This window comes from Oncorhynchus keta, chromosome 24, assembly GCF_023373465.1.
Source record: "Oncorhynchus keta strain PuntledgeMale-10-30-2019 chromosome 24, Oket_V2, whole genome shotgun sequence".
Classification (NCBI taxonomy): domain Eukaryota; kingdom Metazoa; phylum Chordata; class Actinopteri; order Salmoniformes; family Salmonidae; genus Oncorhynchus; species Oncorhynchus keta.
In genome coordinates, this window is record NC_068444.1 from 44,443,101 (window position 1) to 44,468,100 (window position 25,000).

Here is a 25,000-nt window from a genome sequence, read left to right on the forward strand (position 1 = left end):
GTCGGCTGGTGTTGTGTGCTCTTTCAGGGTGAGATCTGGTAGCTCCTACGTCCCTGGAGAAGGCTTTGGGACCACTGTGAGGGACTCTACGTCAGAAGTTGACTAGGGCACATTGGTAGGGTGCTCCCCCAGGGTAGAATCTGGCAGCATCTCTGGCCCTGGGGAAGGCAATGGAACCACAGTGGAGACCTGTTAGGACGCCATTGGTAACAATAGCTTAATTAACACTATGGGCTACTGTATGTTTAAGCTTAAACTCTATTGGACTAGTTAGGTTCACTACTGGAGCAGTAGGGTGAAATGAAAACCACACAAGTGAATCATTTAGGAAAGGAATGCCGGCTTTTAAATATTTTTATTTACAAAATACAAGCCGGCATCCCTTTCCTAAAATGTGAAATTTGTACAATGAGCTCAATATGAATGAAATACATCAATAGTACAATAGACTGAGATATCGGCCATATTTCAGGCATATAGTTTACCAGGGTGCACCCAACTTTATCTTAATCTGAGGGTCTCTCAGATGTCAATGTTCAAAGTTTAACAGCAATACAATAAACATGAAAACACAACCCAATCCACAAATACTGACTTAAAAACCACTATGACATGGAATCAAATGTGAGCAACTGTGCCTATCAATAACAACTGTAAGGTGTTTAAGTGTAGCATGTGCATGTATAACAATCCCACTGCGATGTATGATGCAATCCTACCACAGCCTAGTATGGCAGTGCCAATTCAGTGGTCTCTAAGGAAAATCAAATCAAATGTATTTATAAAGCTCTTCCTACATCAGCTGATGTCACAAAGTGCTGTACAGAAACCCAGCCTAAAACCCCAAACAGCAAGCAATGCAGATGTAGAAGCACGGTGGCTAGGAAAAACTCCCTAGAAAGGCCATAACATAGGAAGAAACCTAGAGAGGAACCAGGCTATGAGGGGTGGCCAGTCCTCTTCTGGCTGTGCCGGGTGGAGATTATAACAGAACATGACCAAATGTTCAAATGTTCATAGATGACCAGCAGGGTCAAATAATAATTATCACAGTAGTTGTCGAGGGTGCAACAGGTCAGCACCTCAGGAGTAAATGTCAGTTGGCTTTTCATAGCCGATCACTCAGAGTATCTCTACTGCTCCTGCTGTCTCTAGAGAGTTGAAAAAAGGTAGCACGTCTGGGACAGGTAGCACGCCTGGTGAACAGGTCAGGGTTCCATAGCCACAGGCAAAACAGTTGAAACTGGAGCAGCAGCTGGGGACAGCAAGGAGTCATCAGGCCAGGTAGTCCTGAGGCATGGTCCTACTGCTCAGGTCCTCTGAGAGAGAAAGAAAGAAAGAATTAGAGAGCATGCGTAAATTCACACAGGATAAGACAGGAGAAATACTCCAGATATAACAGACTGACCCTAGCCCCTTGACACACAAACTACTGCAGCATAAATACTGGAGATAAGAATAAGAAATCTTTGCATGCAAATGTTATTATTGATGTTCTGGGTTTGGGCGGCTTGCCATCCTTGGTGGAAACTGAATCCTTACTCAAAAAAAAAAGAACAAATCCTGGCTTCAATCTTTCCCTCAATCCCTCACAGCACGTTTGTATAGATAAGTGAGTGTTAATATTCAATTCTCTCTTTTTCTCAACGATTTGAAACTTAGTTTTTCTTCCATGGAATGGCAGTAGCTCTTCACATTCCATTCTTGCTCTCTTTTTTTTGCATGTTGGCGCCAACTGGTGTATAATGTGAGGTTAGGAGAGGGACTAAGAGAATATTGAGTTTGATTGGCTCAAAATAACCTGCTCGTCATGCAGCTTCTGACAGCTGATTTGTAATAACTGTCAACTTAAGGCTAGGCGTCCCGCCAACGGGACACCTGTCGACAATTTCTGATGAAATTGGAGGACACGCAATTCAAATAAATAATCGTACAAATTATGGATATTAACATTTAGGTACATACAAGTGTCTTAAATTGGTTAAAAGCTTCAATTATTGTTAATCTAACTGCATTGTCCGATTTACAATAGGCTTTTCAGTGAAAGCATGCCATGCGATTGTTTGAGGATGGCACCCCCACATCAACATATTTCTCAACCAGCACAGACTTCATAAAATCACAAATAGCCATTAAATAATCACTTAATTTTTGTAAATCTTCCTCTGATTTGCAATCCAAGGGTCCAAGCTACAACATGCATGGTCGTTTTGTTAGATAAAATTCTTCTCTATACCCAAAAAGTCTGTTTAGTTGGCGCCATCGATTTGAATTCAACATGCAGACAAAGAATCCAAAAAGCTACCGCTAAACTTTGTTAAAACAAGTCAAACTACGTTTCTATTAAGTCCTCAGGTACCCTAAAATGTAAATAAACTAAAATATTGCATATGGAAAGTAGTATGTTCAATAGAAAAGTTAAATTAGCTAGTGCGTGTCCTCTTCGTCGCACACCTACAGACTGATTTCCAACTCGGTGACTCCCAGTACCAAAACTCAAACTTCTTCCTTGTTTTGGAAGAAACAAGCCTGAAACATTGAACAAAGACAGTTGACCTCTCGTGGAAGCCATAGGATTTGCAATCCGGGAGGTGGAATTGCATAGGACCCATAGCGTTCCATTGTTAAAGCATGGGATGTCAACAAAAAGATATTCTGGTTGGTTTTTCTTTGGATTTTCTCCTACCATATCAATTGTGTTATAGTCTCATACATTATTTTAACATTTCTACACACTTCAGTGTTTTCTATCCAATGGTACCAATTATATGCATAACCTGGCATCAGGGCCTGAGCAACAGACAGTTTACTTTGGGCACGTCAGTCAGGTGGAAATTCTGAAAAGAAGACCTTAGCCCTTTTAACATATCAATAGCAATATAGTATAATATGATTGGTTACTGGAATCTCACTAGTAACGATTAGTATTCAACATTAGTTGACCTGCGTTACACATGGCTGAAGTAGGTTTGAGCACCAGGCTCTGCTAACTCCTCTGTCCCTGGAGAAGGCGGAGGCTCCATGCCAGGAACAGGTGTAATAGGATCCACTGCTAACTTGAGCTCCATGCTCGGAGCAGACTGGATCGGAATGGCTGGGGTCGGCTGGAGCACAGTTATGGGGTGGTTATGGGGTGCTCCCCCCAGGGTAAGCTTTGTTAGTAGAGACCAGGGCGGCTGGCGACTCTGATACTGATGGTGAGGGCATTGTCAGGGGCTCATGCTGATGAAGGTGCTTTAGGCTGGCGAGAGTGGAGTGACGCTGCAGGGTGTAAGTCTGCAGCATCCCCTGATAGTGAGCCACAACAGCTGGCAATGAACAAGAAGGTGCTTGAGAAAGGGGACGTGAGGACTGGTTAGACTCCACTTGGTCGGGATGGGCGTCTCTTTTGGTGACCAATGGTGGTGATCTTCTCCTCGTGGTAGATCCATTTAATGTATATTTTCATTGGCCCTCCGGGATGTGCTGGGACGAGCCTGTGGCACTTGAACGGCTCCATCTGTTTGAGCTTCTGCTTGGCCTCAAGTAGCATCAGGTCAAAGATGAGAGCTGTGCTGCGGCGAAGGTCTTCAGACCTCTCGCTGATAGGATGCAACCAGTCTTTTGCCAACTGGTCACCATGATCAGGAAAGTGTCATTTTGTGTCTTGACTTGTCTGCTCATCTTTGTCAAGGGAGAGAAGACTGGGATGAGTTGGGTGGTGACCAATAACTGGACACTGTAACATCTTTAGCTGTGGTAGCTGATGATATCTAGCTCAAAGGACCATGAAAAATACTAAGGTTTGATCCGGGAGGATCAAAGTGCAAGGTAGAAGCAGGCTTTTGTTTTGATTAGGGAGGAAAGGCCCCTGGCCATATACAGTACATGTCTTCCCACTGGGCACAAACTGGTTGAATCAACGTTGTTTCAACTACATTTTCTAAACTATTGTGATGTGGAATCTACGTGGAAAATACATTGGATTTGAAAAAAGTAATCAATGTTGTTGTGAGGGTGGAATTTCAACCACAGGGTTACGTAATTGTAACGAATTTTCAATATATACAAACCTTGTATAAAATATGTTGAACTTACCTTTGAAACAACATCAGATCTTCAACGTTATATCCACTACCAGAAAGAAAACAGTACGCTGGGCAGCTTCTTCTACTGGGGTGTTGATCTATCTACAGCAATCCTTTGGCCTCCCATCCAGGGTTTTAACCAAGCCCAGCTTTGATATTTGATATCTCTTAATAACTAAATATAGTCACAGTTGCTGTTGAAATCATTCAAAAGGGTGAGTTTAACAGAGCAAATGAAACGTAACAGTACTTTAAAAGTCATGTCATAAATTATACTATTTAGACCTATATAGTACATGCAAAGTGATCAACAGTTATTGTTTCAATTCAACTCGAGATTCAATACAAAAATAGACAATACATGTAGGCCTATAGCATTGGTTGATTTCAAATGTAATCTTCAAGTTAATCATTAATATGTTGGATTAACATTTCTATCTAAAAAAAACATCATTTCATTTGATTTAGTCCTAGTCTTTAACTTGAATTCTTGTTTGAGATGGAGACGTGAATCTAACATATCAATTATTCATTTGTAGACAAACTGAACTAAGTCAGTGGCACAAATGATTAATCTCCTTCAAATGTTGATATTTGGTTGTCTTGACAACCAAACACAATTCAACATCATTTTCAAATTCAATAATGTAAATAAATAGCCTATTAACTCGTTGACAAGTTGCTAAATTATACGTTTGATTCACATCTCCAACCAAACCAAAAACAAAAGTTAAAACTTCTTTAAAGGATCCATCCCTTTTTTTTCAATTTTCACCTACAATGACACACCCAAATCTAACTGCCTGTAGCTCAGGACCTAATGCAAGGATATGGATATTCTTGATAAGATTTGAAAGGAAACACAATGACGTTTGTGTAAATGGTGCCGGAGAAGAAGGCAGACGTTTTACATGTCCCCATCCGATTGTGTTTTTATTTGCATTGTTTATAAGTTATTTTTTTACTTATTTTTTGCATAATGTTGTCGCTACCGTCTCTTATGACCAAAATTAACTTATGGACATCAGGACTGCGATTACTCACCACAGACTGGCAGAATCCTTTTTTCATTTAACGAGTCTGATGAGCCCGACGCGAACGATATAATGCTTTCTCGGGAATATGCCCAGATCCCCGTGATTTGCGTGAAGAGGAGGTGGAGAAAAAGGGGTCAGATGGCGGGCTTCCTTCTGAGAATTTGTGGGTAATCGAAAAAAAAAACACTTCCTTCCATTCTGCTAGAAAATGTGCAATCTTTTGAGAATAAAATCGATAACTTACTGAAAGATTAAACTACTAACAGGACATTCAAAACTGTAATATCTTACGCTTCACGGAGTCGTAGCAGAACGACGACAAAATCAACATGATGATGTATTTTTGTAAACAACAGCTGGTGCATGATATCTAAGGAAGTCTCGAGCTATTGCTCACCTGAGGGAGAGTATCTCATGATAAGCTGTAGACCACACTATCTACCTAGAGAGTTTTCATCTGTATTTTTTCGTAGCTGTTTTACATACCACCACAGTCAGAGGCTGGCACTAAGAGAGCATTGAATGAGCTGTATTCTGACATATGCAAACAAGAAAAGTAGCCAGGGACTTGTAGGGAAACTTCAATCCGTTTTAACACATTTTTATCAGCATGCTAAGTGTGAAACCAGAGGAAACACATTTCTGGACCACCTTTACTCCACACACAGAGATGCATACATAGCTCTCCCTCACCCTCCATTTGGCAAATCTGACCATAATTTTATCCTCCTGATTCCTGCCTAAAAGCAAAAATTAAAGTAGAAAGCACCAGTGGCTAGATCTATAAAATAGTAGTCAGGTGAAGCAGATACTAAGCTACAGGACTATTTTGCAGCACAGACTGGAATATGTTCCAGGATTCCTCCGATGGCACTGAGGAGTACATCACATCAGTCACTGGCTTCATCAATAAATGCATTGATGACGTTGTCCCTAGAGTGACCATACGTACATACCCCAACCAGAAGCCATGGATTACAGGCAACATCCGTTTTCAAGGAGTGGGACTCTAACCCAAAAGTTTATAAGAAATACCGTTATTCCCTCAGATGAACCATCAAACAGGCAAAGCGTCAATGCAGGACTAAGATCAAATCGTACTACACCGGCTCTGACGCTGGTCGGACATGGCATGGCATGCAACCCATTACAGACTACAAAGGGAAGCATAGCCGAGAGCTGCCCAGTGACACAAGCCTACCAGACGAGCTAAACTACTTTGCTCGCTTTGACAAAAATAACACTGAAACATGCATGAGAGCACCAGCTGTCCCGGAAGACTGTGTGATCACGCTCTCCACAGCTGATGTGAGTAATACCTTTAAACAGTTCAACATTCACAAGGCTGCAGGGCCAGATGAATTACCAGGACGTGTGCTACTAGCATGCGCTGACCAACTGTCAAATGTCTTCATTGACATTTTCAACCTCTCCCTGTCCGAGTCTGTAATACCAAGATGTTTTAAGCAGACCACAAAAGTCCCTGTGCCCATGAACACCAAGGTAACCTGCTTAATTAAATACTGACCCGTAACACTCACGTCTGTAGCCATGAAGTGCATTGAAAGGCTGGTCATGGCTCACATCAACACCATTATCCCAGAAAACCTAGACCCACTCCAATTTTTATACCGAACTCAACAGATCCACAGATGATGCAATATCTATTGCACTCTACACTGCCCTTTCACACCTGGACGAAAGGAACGCCTATGTGAGAATGCTATTAATTGACTACAGCTCAGTGTTCATCCCCATAGTGCCCTCAAACCTCATCAATAAGCTAAGGACCCTGGGACTAAACATCTCCCTCTGCAACTGGATGTTGAACTTCCTGATGGGCCGCCCCCAGGTGGTAAGGGTAGGTAACAACACATCCGCCACACTGATCTTCAGCACAGGAGCCTCTCAGGGGTGCGTGCTCAGTCCCCCCCTGTACTCACTGTTCACTCATGACTGCATGGGTAGGCACGACCAACACCATTAATAAGTTTGCCGATGGCACAACAGAGGTAGGCCTGATCACTGACAACGACGAGACAGCATATAGGGAGGAGGTCAGAGACCTGGCCTTGTGGTGCCAGGACACAAACCTCTCTCCCTCAACGTGATCAAGACAATGGAGATGATTGTGGACTATGGCAAAAGAAGCACAGAGCACTCCCCCGTTTTCATCGACGTGGCTGCAGTGGAGCAGGTTGAGAGCTTCAAGTTCCTTGGAGTCCACATCGCCAACAAACTAACATGGTCCAAGCACACCAAGATAGTCGTGAAGAGGCCACGACATAACAAATTCCCCCCCAGGAGACTGAAAAGATTTGGCATGGGTCCTCAAAAGGATCCATAGCTGCATCATCGAGAGCATCCTGATTGGTTGCATCACCGCCTGGTATGGCAACCGCCTGGTATGGCAACCACCTGGTATGGCAACCGCCTGAATCTCAGACGACACGAAAGAGAGGTTGAACAGGCTTGTAATAGGGGTGGCAACAATTTCGGCAGATCATTTTAGAAAGAAAGGGTCCAGATTGTCTAGCCCGCTTGATTTGTAGGGGTCCAGAATTTGCAGCTCTTTCAGAACATCAGCTGACTGGATTTGGGAGAAGGAGAAATGGGGAAGGCTTGGGCGAGTTGCTGTGGGGGGTGCAGTGCTGTTGACCGGGGTAGGGGTAGCCAGGTGGAAAGCATGGCCAGCCGTAGAAAAATGCTTATTGAAATTCTCAATTATAGTGGATTTATCAGTGGTGACAGTGTTTCCTATGTTCAGTGCAGTGGCAGCTGGGAGGAGGTGTTCTTATTCTCCATGGACTTTACAGTGTCCCAGAACCTTTTTGAGTTAGTGTTGCAGGAAGCAAATTTCTGCTTGTAAAAGCTAGCCTTGGCTTTTCTAACTGCCTGTGTATATTGGTTTCTAGCTTCCCTGAAAAGCTGCATATCACGGGGGCTGTTCAATGCTAATGCAGAACGCCATAGGGATGTTTTTGTGTTGGTTAAGGGCAGTCAGGTCTGGGGAGAACCAAGGGCTATATCTGTTCCTGGTTCTACATTTCTTGAATGGGGCATGCTTATTTAAGATGGTTAGAAAGGCATTTCTTTTTTAAATAACCAGTTATCCTCTACTGACGGGATGAAATCAATATCCTTCCAGAATACCCCGGACAGGTCGATTAGGAAGGCCTGCTCACTGAAGTGTTTCAGGGAGTGTTTGACAGTGATGAGTGGAGGTCGTTTGACCGCTTACCCATTACGGATGCAGGCAATGAGGCAGTGATCGCTGAGATCTTCGTTGAAGACAGCAGAGGTGTAATTAGAGGGCAAGTTGGTTAGGATGATATCTATGAGGGTGCCCGTGTTTACAGCTTTGGGGAGGTACCTGTTAGGTTCATTGATAATTTGTGTGAGATTGAGGGCATCAAGTGTCCTCCTCCCAGAGCGCTAAGAACCTTGGCGTGATCCTGGACAACACCCTGTCGTTCTCAACTAACATCAAGGCGGTGGCCCGTTCCTGTAGGTTCATGCTCTACAACATCCGCAGAGTACGACCCTGCCTCACACAGGAAGCGGCGCAGGTCCTAATCCAGGCACTTGTCATCTCCCGTCTGGATTACTGCAACCGCTGTTGGCTGGGCTCCCTGCCTGTGCCATTAAACCCCTCAACTCATCCAGAACGCCGCAGCCCGTCTGGTGTTCAACCTTCCCAAGTTCTCTCACGTCAAGCTCCTCCGCCTCTCCACTGGCTTCCAGTTGAAGCTCGCATCCGCTATGACCATGGTGCTTGCCTACGGAGCTGTGAGGGGAACGGCACCTCAGTACCTCCAGGCTCTGATCAGGCCCTACACCCAAACAAGGGCACTGCGTTCATCCACCTCTGGCCTGCTCGCCTCCCTACCACTGAGGAAGTACAGTTCCCGCTCAGCCCAGTCAAAACTGGTAATGGTGGAACAAACTCCCTCACGACGCCAGGACAGCGGAGTCAATCACCACCTTCCGGAGACACCTGAAACCCCACCTCTTTAAGGAATACCTAGGATAGGATAAAGTAATCCTTCTCACCCCCCTGATTTAGATGCACTATTGTAAAGTGGCTGTTCCACTGGATGTCATAAGGAATGCACCAATTTGTAAGTCGCTCTGGATAAGAGCGTCTGCTAAATGACTTAAATGTAAATGTAAATGTAATCAAGGTTGTAGGATGGCTGGGGTGTTAAGCATGTTCCAGTTCTATACCAGGCGGTGTAAGAGGAAGGCCCTAAAAATGGTCAAAGGTTCCAGCCACCCTAGTCATAGACTGTTCTCTCTGCTACCACATGGCAAGCGGTACCGGAGCGCCAAGTCTAGGTCCAAGAGGCTTCTAAACAGCTTCTACGCCCGAGCCATAAGACTCCTGAACACCTAATCAAATCACTATTTGCATTGCCCCCCCCTCTTTTACACCTATGCTACTCTCTGTTGTTATCATCTACATATAGTCACTTTAATAACTACCTACATGTACATAATACTTCAACTAAACGGTGTTCCCGCACATTGGCTCTGTACCAGTAACCACTCTGTATGTAGTCTCGCTATTGTTATTTTACTGCTGCTCTTCAGTTACTTGTTACTTTTATTTCTTACTCTTATTTGTATTTTTTAAAACTGCATCGTTGGTTAGGGGCTTGTAATTAAGCATTTCACTGTAAGGTGAATGTTGTATTCGGCGCATGTGGCTAATAACATTTTGAAATGCAAGTAAAGGGCATAATGATTTTTCTAGCCCAGGCACAATTTAGACTTTAGCCACTAGATGGCAGCACTGTATGTGAAAAGTTTTAGAGTGATCCAGCGAAATCCTGCGTATCTATACAATATGTTGTATCAAGACTGCCCACATGTACCTAATTGTTTTATTCATACATTTTCAAGTTAATAATTATACACTCTCCTCAATCAATAGCATGGTATTCTTTCACTGTAATAGCTACTGTAAATTAGACAGTGCAGTTAGATTAACAAGAATTTAAGATTCTGCCCATATCAGATATGTCTATGTCCTGGCAATATTTTTGTTTCTTACAACTTCATGCTAATCACATTAGCCTATGTTAGCTCAACCGTCCCGTGGATGGGTCACCGATCCTGAAGAAGTTTTAAAGAATAGGATTTAGCCAGTGGCTCAGATTAAACTATCCAAGCATTAGATATAATTTAAATTGAAAACCAACCACAATTCAATATTACTTTTGTAATACAGAAAATAGCTTAAAGTTTAAAATGACTAACACATCCATGGCCACATGTTAAGGTTAGTCTACTGTCAGTTTCACCTGTCCTTGTGATTGTCTCCACCACTTCCAGGTGTTGTTTGTTATCCCTGATGTATATATCCCTGTTTCCTGTCTCTCTGTGCCAGTTCATCTTGTATGTTCCAAGTCAACCAGCGTGTTTTTCCCATGCTCCTGCCTTTTCTATTCTCTTTTACTAGTCCTCTCGGTTTGATCCTTGCCTGTTTTCTGGACTCTGTACCCACCTGCCTGACCTTTCTGCCTGACCTCGAGCCTGCCTACCACACTGTACCTCCTGCACTCTGAACTGGTTTTGACCTTTTGCCTGTCCATGACCATTCTCTTGTCTACCCCTTTTGGATGTAATAAATATCAAAGACTCAAACCATCTGCCTCTTGTGTCTGCATCTGGGCCTTGTGCCCTTATATCTACTGTAACTATAAATGTCTTATGCACCATAACTTCAAATAAATCAAATAGCAGCCTGTCCCTTTTTAACCTTTTCACTCGTGAGTTCCAAATATCTCTAACAGTTGCCCCAGCGTGAGTTTTCTTCGATGCGTGTGATGTCAGAATGCACTCACTGTTCCAAAATGTGATTGTTATGCAATAGGACAGTTAACCCTCATACATAAGAACACATTTATTGTTACAGTAGGCTAACCTTAACATGTGACAATTTATGTTTGAGGCTTTACTGAGCCTTCAAGAGCCCAATCACTTCCCTAGTGTTTCCTTAGATCAAGTATGAAGACATTGTGCATCTCTTGTCAGAACCGGCCTTGTACAGACTTTTCCCCACAGCACAATTTTTGTCTGGAACCTGCATTGCCTTCATTGTTTTCCTTACAAATTGGACTTTGGACATGTATACATTCCTATCACAGTAAGTGGATTATTTTATTGTATATTGCGTTTTTGTTTTTACTTTTTCACACCATTCCTCTGTATGGATCATAATGCATTTAATGTTTTCAAGTACTGGTGACAAATCATGCATTCCGATAGATTGTAATGGAAACATATGATGTGTGTAAAATACGTTTTGAAGGTTGTACTGATTATTATGAGCTAATGCCAAGCTTTTTGCTGGCTGTGTGTGGCGCCATGTTTGTTGACATCATACAATGCATTCTGGTTGTCACGTAAACTTCTGTCAGACAAAAGATGTTATAATAAGGGATAGTTCAATCAACGGACTTATAGTGCATTGAAGACAACTGTGATCTCTGAAAAATACTAGGTCAAACTATGACCTCAGTGATCTACAGGTTGGAAAGTTGAAGCTCTAGAAAGAGGCCCGAGTTTCCAAGGTGAATGACCATTAAAAAAATATATCCCAGTCGGAGCTAGTTTTTTTCTGAGTTCCCAGTTGTCTTGAATACACTGTAGTCAGAAGTCAGAGATTTCTGAGTTCCCAGTTGTTTTGAACGCGGCATCAGATTGTAAACCCTTTCCAAAGGTTTTATTTTTATTTAGCGTATAAACTCCAGTGTTTGCCACCCATTTATTGATACCCCTCCCCATCAAAGTAATATTTCCTGCATCATATCCCCCCCACGATACCTTTCCCATTTCTACCCCATGGACTTGAAACCCCCACAAAACCACCTAAGATGGTTTCATCCCTGTTTAGCTTTCGTGCTACGGCTTTTCGGGAAGTCAAACATGAACAAACATGGCTACCATCGTGAAGAATTTAGCTGCTGTTAGCTTAGCTGACACGCATCTCTTTTCTAAACAGCATTACATTAGTCCCTTGTGCTCACCAGAGATGTGGTACATTGTAAACAAGTCTAGCTGTTAGGTCACTAACTTCTGTTTAGTTTCTTTTGTCCGCGCAACCTGATATTTGGACTGGTTTATGGAATGAGATTGGCTGTGGATGTGTTCCATGTGATGCTTGGATGATGAAGATGGCATTTATATTTTACAATAAATGTAACGTCTGCGTCCAAATCACACTCCCAAACACTTAGATCACCAAGACGCAGCCCACTTTCCAGCTCATTCTCCAGATCCCAATCGCCGGAATTCTAATCGCCTGTTCAGACACCTGCATGTCATCATCCCACACTATACAGTTCAGTTCCTTGCACCTCAGCACTGTGAGGTATTGTTTGTTTTGTGACACACTTTCAGAGCTCTGTTTTTCCCCATCCTTCTCTCCTCCCGTGTATGATAGTTTTTGCCTGCCTCACTCACGATGCCTTTTTGCCTTTTCCCTGCCTGTACTGTTACCATTTTTGGACCTACTGTGTATGACCTTCTGCCTGCCCCTGGACCCAGCTACCTGCCTCCCCCTATGGTCCCTTTCATTAAACACCTGCTGCACTCTGCACTTGAAACCAGTTCTCTGTCTCCCTCGTGTTCATTACAATAAAATGTGAACTTGAGGAACAAAGTTGTGAAGCTCTTTATTTCCCATCAGTACAAAACATTGTTTCGATGCTTTTTGACAACAATGCTGTTTAGACGCATTTGTTGCATCATACGTTCTGTTGCTACTGTTCCAGTAACATATTTGTGATCGTACACTGCAAGGACCGCTCAACAATGATCACAAATACGTAATCGTACACGTCAAAGGGTTAATGGCTGGGCAACGGCACACATTCAGCAAATAAATCCTTGTTTTAAATAAACGCTAGGTCTAAATGAATTGTTTACGAGGTTAGCCTGAATTACCATGACTTGTTAGGGGATTGTTTGATTTTGTTATATAAAATAATTCAGTAATAACTCAGATAAAATGATGGCAATCATCCGTTTTTATCGCACGTCAGAAACTGCTAGCCATTTGCTGCTAACAGCTGAGAACTGCTAGCCATTTGCTGCTAACAGCTGAGAGCTGTAGCTCAGTTGGTAGAGCATGGCGCTTGTAACGCCAGGGTAGTGGGTTCGATTCCCGGGACCACCCATACGTAGAATGTATGCACACATGACTGTAAGTCGCTTTGGATAAAAGCGTCCGCTAAATGGCATATATTTATATTTATTTATTTATATGCTACCCATTTGCTGCTAACAGCTGAGAACTGCTAGCCATTTGCTGCTAACAGCTGAGAACTGCTAGCCATTTGCTGCTAATAGCTGAGAACTGCTAGCTAACTGACAAGCATAAAAACAAGAACAACTTCGGGAGTACAGACACTTAGAAATTGTCTAGTGGCGAAAGTAAGAACTGACAAATGCAGTCATAGGAGAATAGTAATTCTGTCAAGGAAGCTTATTTACATTTTTTCATACAGGCATACTAACACAAAATAAATGTGACACAGTGAGTAAATGATAACAGATTAGTGCAGGAAATGAAGAAATGTATATAAATGCTGGAAGTGAATGGTTGAGTTAAACAATGAACTATGCAAATTAGCAAAAGCTGTGCGCATTAAGGAAATGGATGCCTGGCCCCAATATAAGCCTGTCTCTCATACGCGCCTGTTGTAATTAAGTGATTTAAGTAAATAAATGCCCAGGCTATTTATTTAAGTTTTACGGTAATCATAGGAAGTGTGCATGTTCAAGAAAGCATGCAAAGGGCACAGGTCTGTGGAGATCTTTACAATTGCTATAATAATCAGTGCAGAATCTCGAACAGCATTGATCACTTGCACCATGTACTTTTAATGTAATATCAACCGCAATCCAGGTCATTTGGTGTTGCTATTGAATAAAGCACAGCGGTAACACATTATGTTGTTCTATAAATACAAAATATCTGACTCTGTATTCCTATCAGAACTTTGTTGTGCTTTTAAGTGGTTGAAATCGCAGTGATAACACATTTAGGTGTCCGCTAAACCAAAAACCAGACATTGTTTTCCATTGGGGTTTGGTTGCTCTTTTAGGTCGTTGAAAACATTGGGAATTCAATGAACTTCTGGCTGACTTTTTGAGTGGGTGAATAAAGGTTGATATCTCATTGGGAACATTTCAATTTGGAAATTTGCCCCACATCTCTGCTCTCTCTCACACATCTGAACTCAGGCTGATGGGACTTTTGATATATGCAGAAAATTGCCACCATATTGACTTTCTATAACAGTGACCATGTTGGAAATAAAGCTTGTATGTGAAAACTATTTTGAAGATGCATACTTTCAGTTTTTCCGAATTCACTTTACTCGTGTATAAGAAGGCGGCTTGCCCAGATCAAATACCCCACTGGAACTACATTTTAAGCTGTTTACGCATCCTAATAATTCTATTGCTCAGAAAACCAGATGTTTTAATCGGTATATTTCGATTTTGACCTTACGCCGATTTAAGACGAGCAGATTAAGGCGTTTACATGACTATTTCCATACTCTGACAACTGTCGTAATCAGTTTCATATTGAATTATTAGTGTGCATGTAAACGCTGAGATTTATAGAGAACCTTCAGTCCAAACCAATGGCTTTGTTACAGCAAGCTCTGCCAATGGAATCTGTAAAGAACACATTGGCGCCATCGTAGCCTACATATAGCAGCTACCATGGTATATGTTCAATAGGCATATAACTTTGCAATTGCCAAGTGGGGAAATAAATACTATATTGTGTATAACACTGTGTGCAGCTAGTTATTCCTACTCTGTAAAAGCTGGATTGAGAATGATAAGTGGTTAATACCTCCAAAGGAAGGCACATTACTTGGTCCGATTTAGTTACCTTTTAGGTCAAAGTTTTTATTAACTATTGAATTGGTTATTGGCTAAGGTCACGTGCGGCTGATGGCTCTGCCTGCATATTTTGAACGGGGGATTATTGGGTGACTTCTGACGCGTGCACCACTGAAGCATGACCAGAATGCCTTGCCACGAACTGAATGGAGGTGCTGAAAGAGTGGCGCCATTGAAATTCAGGGCACAGTCGCTCCAATCCGGCCCCTAACGTCTCTCTTTATATGGTTATTCTCTTTCTCCTTCTCTTACTCTCTCTTCCCCCATCTCTCTCTTCTCTTTCCTTCTCTCACTCTCTCTCTCCTCCTTCTCCTCTCTCTCTCTCTTTCTCTCTTTTGCAAGGTTTTAGTTAATGAAAACACTCCATTACTCATCATAAGGTTCTGAGGTGTTTTGAAATGTCACAAATGTGATATTTAGCTGATATGAGTCAGCTTGCGCATGTAGTAGGATTGAATTGACGACAATAGGATGACTGGATGTGTTTGGGACAAATGGACGTGTCAACAATGACATGAGAGTAACTACATTACGGAACTGTGAATATTTTCATCAATAAGCGTGTCAAAAATGTTGCTTGTTGCTTTGAATCCTTTTATGTCCACGATGGCACTGATCTTTTTCTTGATTTTCTCTCTCTTGGCACAGATTGCGGTGGTCACGGTCACCCTAAAGGAAGGGTCTGTGAGCTGGGATTCTCTCCTTCCACTCCCCCTCACACACACACACTCCCTCGCATAGACACTCTGCAGAATGAGGGAAGCCTGGAGGTGCTTGCTGGGACTGTGCCTCCTGGCACACTCTGCCTCCCCCGCCTCCCCCCACGGTGCCGCCAACCCCTTTGCTGGGCAACAGACACCCCCAGATCTCTGCTACGATGACGCAGGCGCCGCCCGCCGCTGCATCCCGGAGTTCATCAACGCCGCATTTGGCAAGGAGGTGGCCGTGTCCAGCGTGTGCGGCTGGCCGACGTCGTCGCGCTCTTGTAGCATGGTGGAGCACGGTGAGGAGCGGCCTTCAGTGCGCACCTGCCAGATCTGCGACGCAGCGGACCCATGGCGTGCCCACCCGCCCTCCTACCTCACCGACCTCAACTCGGCCCACAACCTCACCTGCTGGCAGTCGGAGAATCTGCACACCTCGCCAAACAACGTCAACCTCACCCTGTCGCTGGGAAAGAAGTTTGAGATCACCTACGTCAGCTTGCAGTTCTGCTCGCCCCGCCCAGAGTCATTGGCAATCTACAAGAGCATGGACTATGGCAAGAGCTGGACGCCTTACCAGTACTATTCGTCCCAGTGCCGGCGCATGTACAACCGGCCTAACAAGGCGGCCATCACAAAACAGAATGAGCAGGAGGCCCTTTGTACCGATGGCCACACTGACCTCTACCCACTTTCCGGAGGGCTCATTGCCTTCAGCACTCTGGACGGGCGGCCCTCCGGGAAAGACTTTGACAACAGCCCTGTGCTCCAGGACTGGGTATCAGTCACCGACATCCGTGTGGTCTTCAGCAGGCCCCAGCTGCCCCGCGAAAAAGGGACAGGAGAAGGGGCAGGGATAGGCGGGGGAGGCCAGCTGGACGAGGACCCAATGGTACCGTCCACGTCTCTGCCGGCGTACTTCTACGCGGTGGGGGACTTCCAGGTGGGCGGGAGGTGTAAGTGCAACGGGCACGCCTCACGCTGCCTCAAGGACAAGGAGGGCAAGCTGGTGTGCGACTGTAAACACAACACGGAGGGGCCCGAGTGCGACCACTGCAAGCCCTTCCACTGCGACCGGCCGTGGCAGAGGGCCAGCGCCCGTGAGGCCAACGAGTGTTTACGTGAGTCCCAGGTCTATTCAGCATTTTCTATCTGTTTTGATTGTTCTTTTAGATTCTGCGCTTTTCCACTCTTTTCACTCTCTTATTTTCCATTATTTTTTTGGGATCAATTCTTTAATGTTTGACCCTTGTTGGTTAGCAGGTATGTGCACAGTAAATAGACATAGTAATTCCTAATATAGTAGCATTCATAATGTAGTATGGTTTTACAAAGAGATGCCATCAGCTTTGCCCACTTAAATCAGTGACATGGGCAGATCTGACTCGGTATCTCAAAGCTAATGACATCAGCATGCTTATACAGTGCCTTCGGAAAGTATTCAGACCCCATGATTTTTTCCACATTTTGTTACGTTACAGCCTTCTTTTAAAATTGATGAAATAAAACATTTTCCTCAGCAATCTACACACAATACCCCATAATGACGATGCGAAAACAAGTTTTTAGACATTTTTGCAAATGGCAAACTTATTTACATAAGTATTCAGACCCTTTGCTATTAGACTTGAAATTTAACTCAGGTGCATCCTGTTTCCATTGATCATCCTTGAGATGTTTCTACAACTTAATTGGAGTCCACCTGTAGTAAATTGATTGGACATGATTTGGAAAGGGAAACACCTGTCTATATAAGGTACCACAGTTGACAGTGCATGTCAGAGCAAAAACCATGCCATGAGATCGAAATAATTGTCCGTAGAGCTCCGAGACAGGATTGTGATGAGGCACAGATCTGGGGAAGGATACCATAACAGTTCTGCATCATTGAAGGTCCCCAAGAACAAAGTGGCCTCCATCAATCTTAAATGGAAGACGTTTGGAACCACCAAGACTCTCCCTAGAGCTGGCCGCCCGGCAACCTGAGCAATCGGGGGAGAAGGGGCTTGGCCAGAGAAGTGGGAAAAACCCAATGGTCACTCTGACAGAGCTATAGAGTTCCTCTGTGGAGATGGGATAACCTTCCAGAAGGACAACCATCTCTGCAGCACTCCACCAATCAGGCATTTATGATAGTGGCCAGATGGAAGCCACTCCTCAGTAAAAGGCACATGACAGCCGGCTTGGAGTTTGCCAAAATGCACCTAACGACTCTCAGACCATGAGAAACAAGATTCTCTGGTCTGGTGAAACCAAGATTGAACACTTTGACCTGAATTCCAACAGTCACGGCTGGAGGAAACCTGACACAATCCCTACAGTGAAGCATGGTGGTGGCAGCATCATGCTGTGGGGATGTTTTTCAGCGGCAGGGACTGGGAGACTCGTCAGGATGGAGGGAAAGATGAATGGAGCAAAGTACAGAGAGGTCCTGATGACAACTTGTTCCAGAGCGCTCAGGATCTCAGACTGGGGTGAAGGTTCACCTTCCAATAGGACAACGGTCCTAAACACACAGCCAAGGCAACGCAGGTGTGGCTTTGGGACAAGTCTCTGAATGTCCTTGAGTAGCACAGCCAGATCCCGGACTTGAATCCGATAGAACATCTCTGAAGAAACCTGAAAATAGCTGTGCAGCAACGCTCCCCATCCAACCTGACAGAGCTTGAGAGGATCTGCAGAGAAGAATGGGAGAAGCTCCCCAAATACAGGTGTGCCAAGCTTGTAGCTGTAATCGCTGCCAAAGGTGCTTCCACAAAGTATTGAGTAAACGGTCTGAATACTTATGTTAATGTTATATTTCAGTTCATTTTAATATTTTTTATACATTTAAAAAATGCCTATAAATCAGTTTTTTTTCTCATTATGGGATATTGTGTGTAGATTGATAAGGAAAATATACATTTTAATCCATTTTAGAATATGGTTGTAATGTAACAAAATGTGGGAAAAGGATCTGAATACTTTTCAAATGCACTGTGTGTGCTAGTGTCAACATCATTTTGTATATTATCCCTTGACAGTAAGGTATATGAATACGCACAAAAGGGGAGGAAACTAAAGGAAGACAAAAAATCATTATGAAAGAATAAGGTTTTGTTAATGGAGAACTCCCCCCCAATAACTAGAAATGTATTATATATTATATTTATTATACAATTTATACACACCCATACATATACTTACAATGACTGTGTAAGCACGGATGGGAATTCTTCACTACTCAGTTTTAATAGAATAACTTTTGTGATGGTCTATTGATTGGATTTACCATACATTGTTATCTTGCAACTTTGTACAAATTGTTATAGAAACATCATTCAATTGTCTGGTCTGTGCGAATACTCATCATTCAATTGTCATCATGTTGGAAGGACCGTGCAAATTTAATGCGACTGAGAGTGGGGTCTACTCTCTTCATTATCGTTCTACACTGAGTGTACAAAACATTAGGAACAACTGCACTTTCCATGACATAGACTGACCAGTTGAAAGTTATGATCCCTTATTGATGTCAACTGTTAAATCCACTTCAATCAGTGTAGGCGAAGGGGAGGAGACAGGGTAAGAAGTATGTTTAGACCTTGAGACAATTGAGACATGCATTGTGTATGTGTGCCATTCAGAGTTTAAATAGGCAAGACCAACAATTTAAGTGCCTTTGAATGGGGTATGGTAGTAGGAGCCAGGCACACCAGTCAGAGTGTGTGAAGAACAGCTGGGTTTTCCACGTTCCCATGCGCATCAAGAATGGTCCACCACCCAAAGGACATCCAGCCAACTTGACTCAACTGTGGGAAGCATTGGCGTCAACATGGGCCAGCATCCCTGTGGAATGCTTTTGACACCTTGTAGACGAATGGAGGCTGTTCTGAGGGCAAAAGGGGTGCAACTCATTAGCAAGGTGTTCCTAATGTTTTGTACACTGTGTATATCCAGACCTATTTCTCTCTCCTTCTCATCCTGTCTCGCTCTCTCCCTCTCTTCACCATTCTGGGTCTCTCTCTCTCTCTCTCTCTCTCTCTCTATCTCATCCTGTCTCGCTCTCTCCCTCTCTCATCCTGTCTCACTCTCTCCCTCTCTTCACCATTCTGGGTCTCTTTCTCTCTCTCTCTCTCTCTCTCTCTCTCTCTCTCTCATCCTGTCTTGCTCTCTCTCTCATCCTGTCTTGCTCTCTCCCTCTCTTCACCATTCTGGGTCTCTTTTTAACAAGTAGCATAACAATATTTTCTATTTATTTATGTTTACAAAACATTTGAAAGCAACACATGAATTAGTCATTTTCCGTATGACTATTTAGAATCCCCGAAGTGAGGGCGTTTTCTCCCATTTTCAACAAATCTTTCCCTAATGCTATCTTAAAAAGTTCCTTTGATTCATTCTTAATCTCCGTTCTCTCCGAAGTTGCTGTAATGTTCTCAGCATTGCAGATGGAGAAAGAGAGAGTTAAAATGAGATTTGACTACATTAAGGCTAGATGTGTGTGCTGCCTGAATACACCAGATAACTTGCTGCTTACACAAGTGAAGATGAGGGTGAAATGTTCTTGTGGAGTTACATGATGCCAAATGCAACCCATCCCCAACCCTACATTGCTCGACAGACTTTACAGTGCACTGAAACTCAAATCAAATAAAACAGGAAATAAAATTGTATTTGTCACAGTGAAATGCTTACTTACAAGCCCTTATCCAACAATGAAGTTTTAAGAAAAATACCTCAACAAATAAGTAATTCAATAATTAAAGAGCAGCAGTAAAATAAAAGTAGCGAGGCTATATACTGGGGGTACCGGTACAGAGTCAATGTGGGGGGGCACCGGTTAGTCGAAGTAATTGAGGTAATATACACTACCGTTCAAAAGTTTGGGGTCACTTAGTCGCAAAATTAATAGGAACTATAGTCAAGACGTTGACAAGATTATAAATAATGATTTTTAATTGAAATAATAATTGTGTCCTTCAAACTTTGCTTTCGTCAAAGAATCCTCCATTTGCAGCAAAAATCCTTGCAGACCTTTGGCATTCTAGTTGTCAATTTGTTGAGGTAATCTAAAGAGATTTCACCCCATGCTTTCTGAAGCACCTCCCACAAGTTGGATTGGCTTGATGGGCACTTCTTACGGTCAAGATGTTCCCACAACAGTTCAATAGGGTTCAATAGGGTTGAGATCTGGTGACTGTGCTGGCCACTCCATTTCAGACAGAATATCAGCTGACTGCTTCTTTCCTAAATAGTTATTGCATAGTTTGGAGCTGTGCTTCGGGTCATTTTCCTGTTGTAGGAGGAAATTGACTCCAATTAAGCACAGTTCACACGATATGGCATGGCGTTGCAAAATGGAGTGATAGCCTTCCTTCTTCAAGATCAATTTTACCCTGTACAAATCTCCCACTTTACCACCACAAAAGCATCCCCAGACCATCACATTGCCTCCACCATGCTTGACAGGTGGCGTCAAGCACTCCTCCAGAATCTTTTCAGTTTTTCTTCCTCTGTCCAGTGTCTGTGGTCTTTTGCCCATCTGAATCTTTTCTTGTTATTGGCCAGTCTGAGATATGGCTTTTTTTTTGCAACTCTGCCTAGAAGGATAGTATCCCGGAGTCACCTCTTCACAGTATACGTTGAGACTGGTGTCTTGCGGGTACTATTTATGGAAGCTTCCAGTTGAGGACGTGTGAGGGATCTGTTTCTCAAACTAGACAATCTAATGTGCTTGTCAGTTGTGCACCGGGGCCTCCCACTCCTCTTTCTATTCTATTTCTGGTTAGAGACAGTTTGCGCTGTTCTGTGAAGGGAGTACTACACAGAGTAGAAGGAGATTTTCAGTTTCTTGGTCATTTCTTGCATGGAATAGCCTTAATTTCTCAGCACAAGAATAAACTGATGACTTTCAGAAGAAAGTTCTTTGTTTCTGGCCATTTTGAGCCTGTAGTCGAATCCACAAACGCTGATTCTCCAGATACTCAACTAGAGGCCAGTTTTATTGATTCTTTAATCAGCGCAACAGTGTTCAGCTGTGCTAACATAATTGCAAAATTATTTTCTAATGATCAATTAGGTTTTTAAAATGATAAACTTTGATTAGCTAACACAACATGCCATTGGAACCCAGGAGTGATGGTTGTTGATAAAGGGATTTCTGTACGCCTATGTACAGTAGATATTCCATAACAAATCAGCCATTACCAGCTATCAATAGTCATTTACAACATTAACAATGTCTACACTGTATTTCTGATCAATTTGATGTTATTTTAATGGGCAAAAAAATTGCTTTTCTTTTAAAAACAATGACATTTCGAAATGACCCCAAACTTTTGGACGGTATTGTAAACATTTTGGTAGAGTTATTAAAGGGACTTAAGCATAGATAATAACAGAGAGTAGCAGTAGCTTAAAAGCGTGAGGGGGAGCAATGCAAATAGTCTGAGTAGCCATTTGATTAGATGTTCAGTAGTCTTATGGCTTGTGGGTGGAAGCTGTTTAGAAGCCTCTTGGACCTTGACTTGGCTTTCCGGTACTGCTTGCCGTGCGGTAGCAGAGAGAATAGTCTTTGACTGGGGTGGCTCGAATCTTTGACCATTTTTAGGGCCTTCCCCTGACACCGCCTGGTATAGAGATTCTTGATGGCAGGAAGCTTGGACCCAGTGATATACTGGGTCGTATGCACTATTCTCTGTAGTGCCTTGCGGTCGGAGGCCGAGCAGTTGCCATACGTGGCGGTGATGCAACCAGGCAGGATGCTCTTGATGGTGAAGCTGTAGAAACTTTGAAGATCTGAGGACCCATGCCAAATCTTTTCAGTCTCCTGAGGGGAAATAGGTTTTGTGGTACCCTCTTTACGGCTGTCTTGGTGTGCTTGGACCATGTTAGCTTGTTCATTCCAACATGTCCCTAATTCCATTGTTCCAAAAGGCCCTTTAGGGTTCATTCTAGAATGTCTCCACCCCAGTGTTAAAATGGTCCCCACGGCACACTAAAGCTCATTCTTAGTGCCCCCTCCCTTTGTTTTTTATTTTTTAATTTTCTTCATGGCGCTGCAGAAAGCAGTGGGACGAGCAACAACCCCTGTGGGACACCACCGTCTGGGCAGCAGCAGCTGTCTGTGGTGCTGGCCAAGGTGTGTGTGTTTGTTTAGTCTGGGAGAAGGTGTGAGACTGCCAAATTTTTAGTAAGACGGGGTCCCCCAGGTATCACCGGAGCCCTCTTCTGGGCCGCGGGGCTAGGGATGTGTTTGGGGGGGGCGCGCTGAGGTCATGATCCTCTGTGGGGTGATGATAAGGTTAAGCTGATGGGGAGATGCCCCGGGGGATGCTGGGTTTAAAGGGGAGTTCAAGAAGGAGAATGGGGTGTCAGGAGCAGGTGGACAGAAAGAGAGACTGACCAACAGAACATTCCACCCCCCCCCCCCCTTACTGACTACCATGAAGTAAATGTGTTTTATTATATTCAAACAAAAAGTTTTTTTTGCCATTGATACCATTGAAAGCGCGCCTTTCGTTTTTGTGACACAAACATCGTGCCCTATAGTGTTTAAAACTTCTTTAAGGTCATTAAAATATACTTTTAATCCACCTTCTGGTTCTGAACTGGATCAAGAATGTGTTCCGTGGAGTGAGCCAAGTGTTAGTTTTACTTACAGTGATAGGGATGGTGAGTGGGCATTGGTGTGACAGTGATGATGCTGTTATGGCTATGGCATGCTGGTAGTACAGAGTTACAAAGATGTATTACCAAGATGATATGGTGGTATGAGAGCCTGACTGGCAGGTCATGGTATGACAGTGTGATGCAACAACTCTTAATGAAGGTGACTGTTTATTATTAACTTTGACCGAAAAAAACGGACTTTGACTGTTGAATCTCTGACCGTAACTATTCATTCTATGACATTCGTAGCCCTCCAGTCCTGGCTCTCTACCTGTGATAGCTCTGCTCACCCCTACCCTGCCCTGCCCTGCCCTGCCCAGGTTAGCTCTTTCCCCAGCCAGTCCTTTTGCTCTTCCCTCTTGCTATTCCTTCTCATTAGTGTTGACCAACCGGGCGATCGTAACCAAGGCATTCCCAGTCGATCAGCAAACATTTCTGTAAAAAAACAACAACGATAAAGCCTTGCGCTCCTATTTTTTTGTATTCGTTTTGTGTTGCAGTAGGTGCACTTGATTCAGCAGCCCTAGTACCGGGAAGGCAAAGCGTTCCCATTTTGAACTATTTCATGTGTCTGATGGTAGAACTCCGCCTACCCAGCAGGCCCAGAAAGCAAATCAAGTTCACCTATCGGACTACCGCTGGCCAATCAGATAGCTCACATCACTGTGTCTGACCAGTTCCCTCGAGCCATAGGCTGTAAAAAGAGGCCTCGAACGGACAGGAAAGTTGATACTGTGAGATTTCAAAACTTTTAAAACCCTGACTAGAGAGACTCAACGAATACAGCAACGAGCTGCTGTTTATATGAGTAAGTTCAGTTCTTACTGTCAACACTTTGTGCAACACTTTTATAAAGTATCAAAAAATGTGCGTTCTTCCTACTTCCACTCACGCTACCACCAGCACTGCAGCTGCAATGAATGACTACAGCAAAGTGTTCCAATAAGCTTGTGTTGTTATTATTAGCAGCTTGTGTCTTTTTTACTATAAAGGAATATTTAACTTCCTCTGGTCATAGAAGTAACTACATGAATTGGTGCATGAGGCAGAAATAATGCAGTGTGACTTGAATATCCCGTCAGCTGGAAGACCGTCTCCTTTCTCTCAGCGGAAGGAGGGAGAGCGGAGGGACGCTGAGTCCTCACAAGTCATACAACAAATTATATATTACCTGCTTGACTATACCTAAAGGTTTTTCATATCATTTCAAAATGGTTTGAGAAGAACAACATTGGCAAGGCAATTCAAGCATAGCCGATATAAAGTGAGCCTATAGTCTACTGCACAAAACTCATTGCTGCAGAACTATGTTTAATTGGTTACTGTTGCAAAAAGGATCTGAGCAGTAGATCTCGGCTTGCATTTCGACTTGGAAAGTGATCTGGACTCAGAAAAGGTTGGTGACCACTGGTGTAGACAATAGTCTACACTCCATGCCTGGGTTGTGCTAGGCTCGACCCTCTGTAAACCAGATGTCCACACTGGGAATAACAGTACACGTCAGACCCCACCAGATCTAATGGAAACAGACAGGACATGACCAGACACTCGGGGGATGAAGCACACAAACCAAGCATGGAGCACATTACTTCTAAAATATGCCTAGCAT

The 25,000-nt window shown here is 43.4% G+C and overlaps 1 protein-coding gene across 2 annotated transcripts in view; it reads left to right on the top strand.

The window, feature by feature from the left end:
- LOC118374123 (netrin-3-like) overlaps positions 1 to 25,000 on the top strand; it is a 93,711-nt gene that overhangs the window by 19,746 nt on the left and 48,965 nt on the right. For both annotated transcript variants that reach the window (XM_035760486.2, XM_035760485.2), the window contains exon 2: positions 15,683 to 16,859. In XM_035760486.2, coding sequence (XP_035616379.1) covers positions 15,788 to 16,859 — 1,072 coding nt within the window. In that variant the 5' untranslated portion in view covers positions 15,683 to 15,787. The remainder of the gene's footprint in view (positions 1 to 15,682; positions 16,860 to 25,000) is intronic.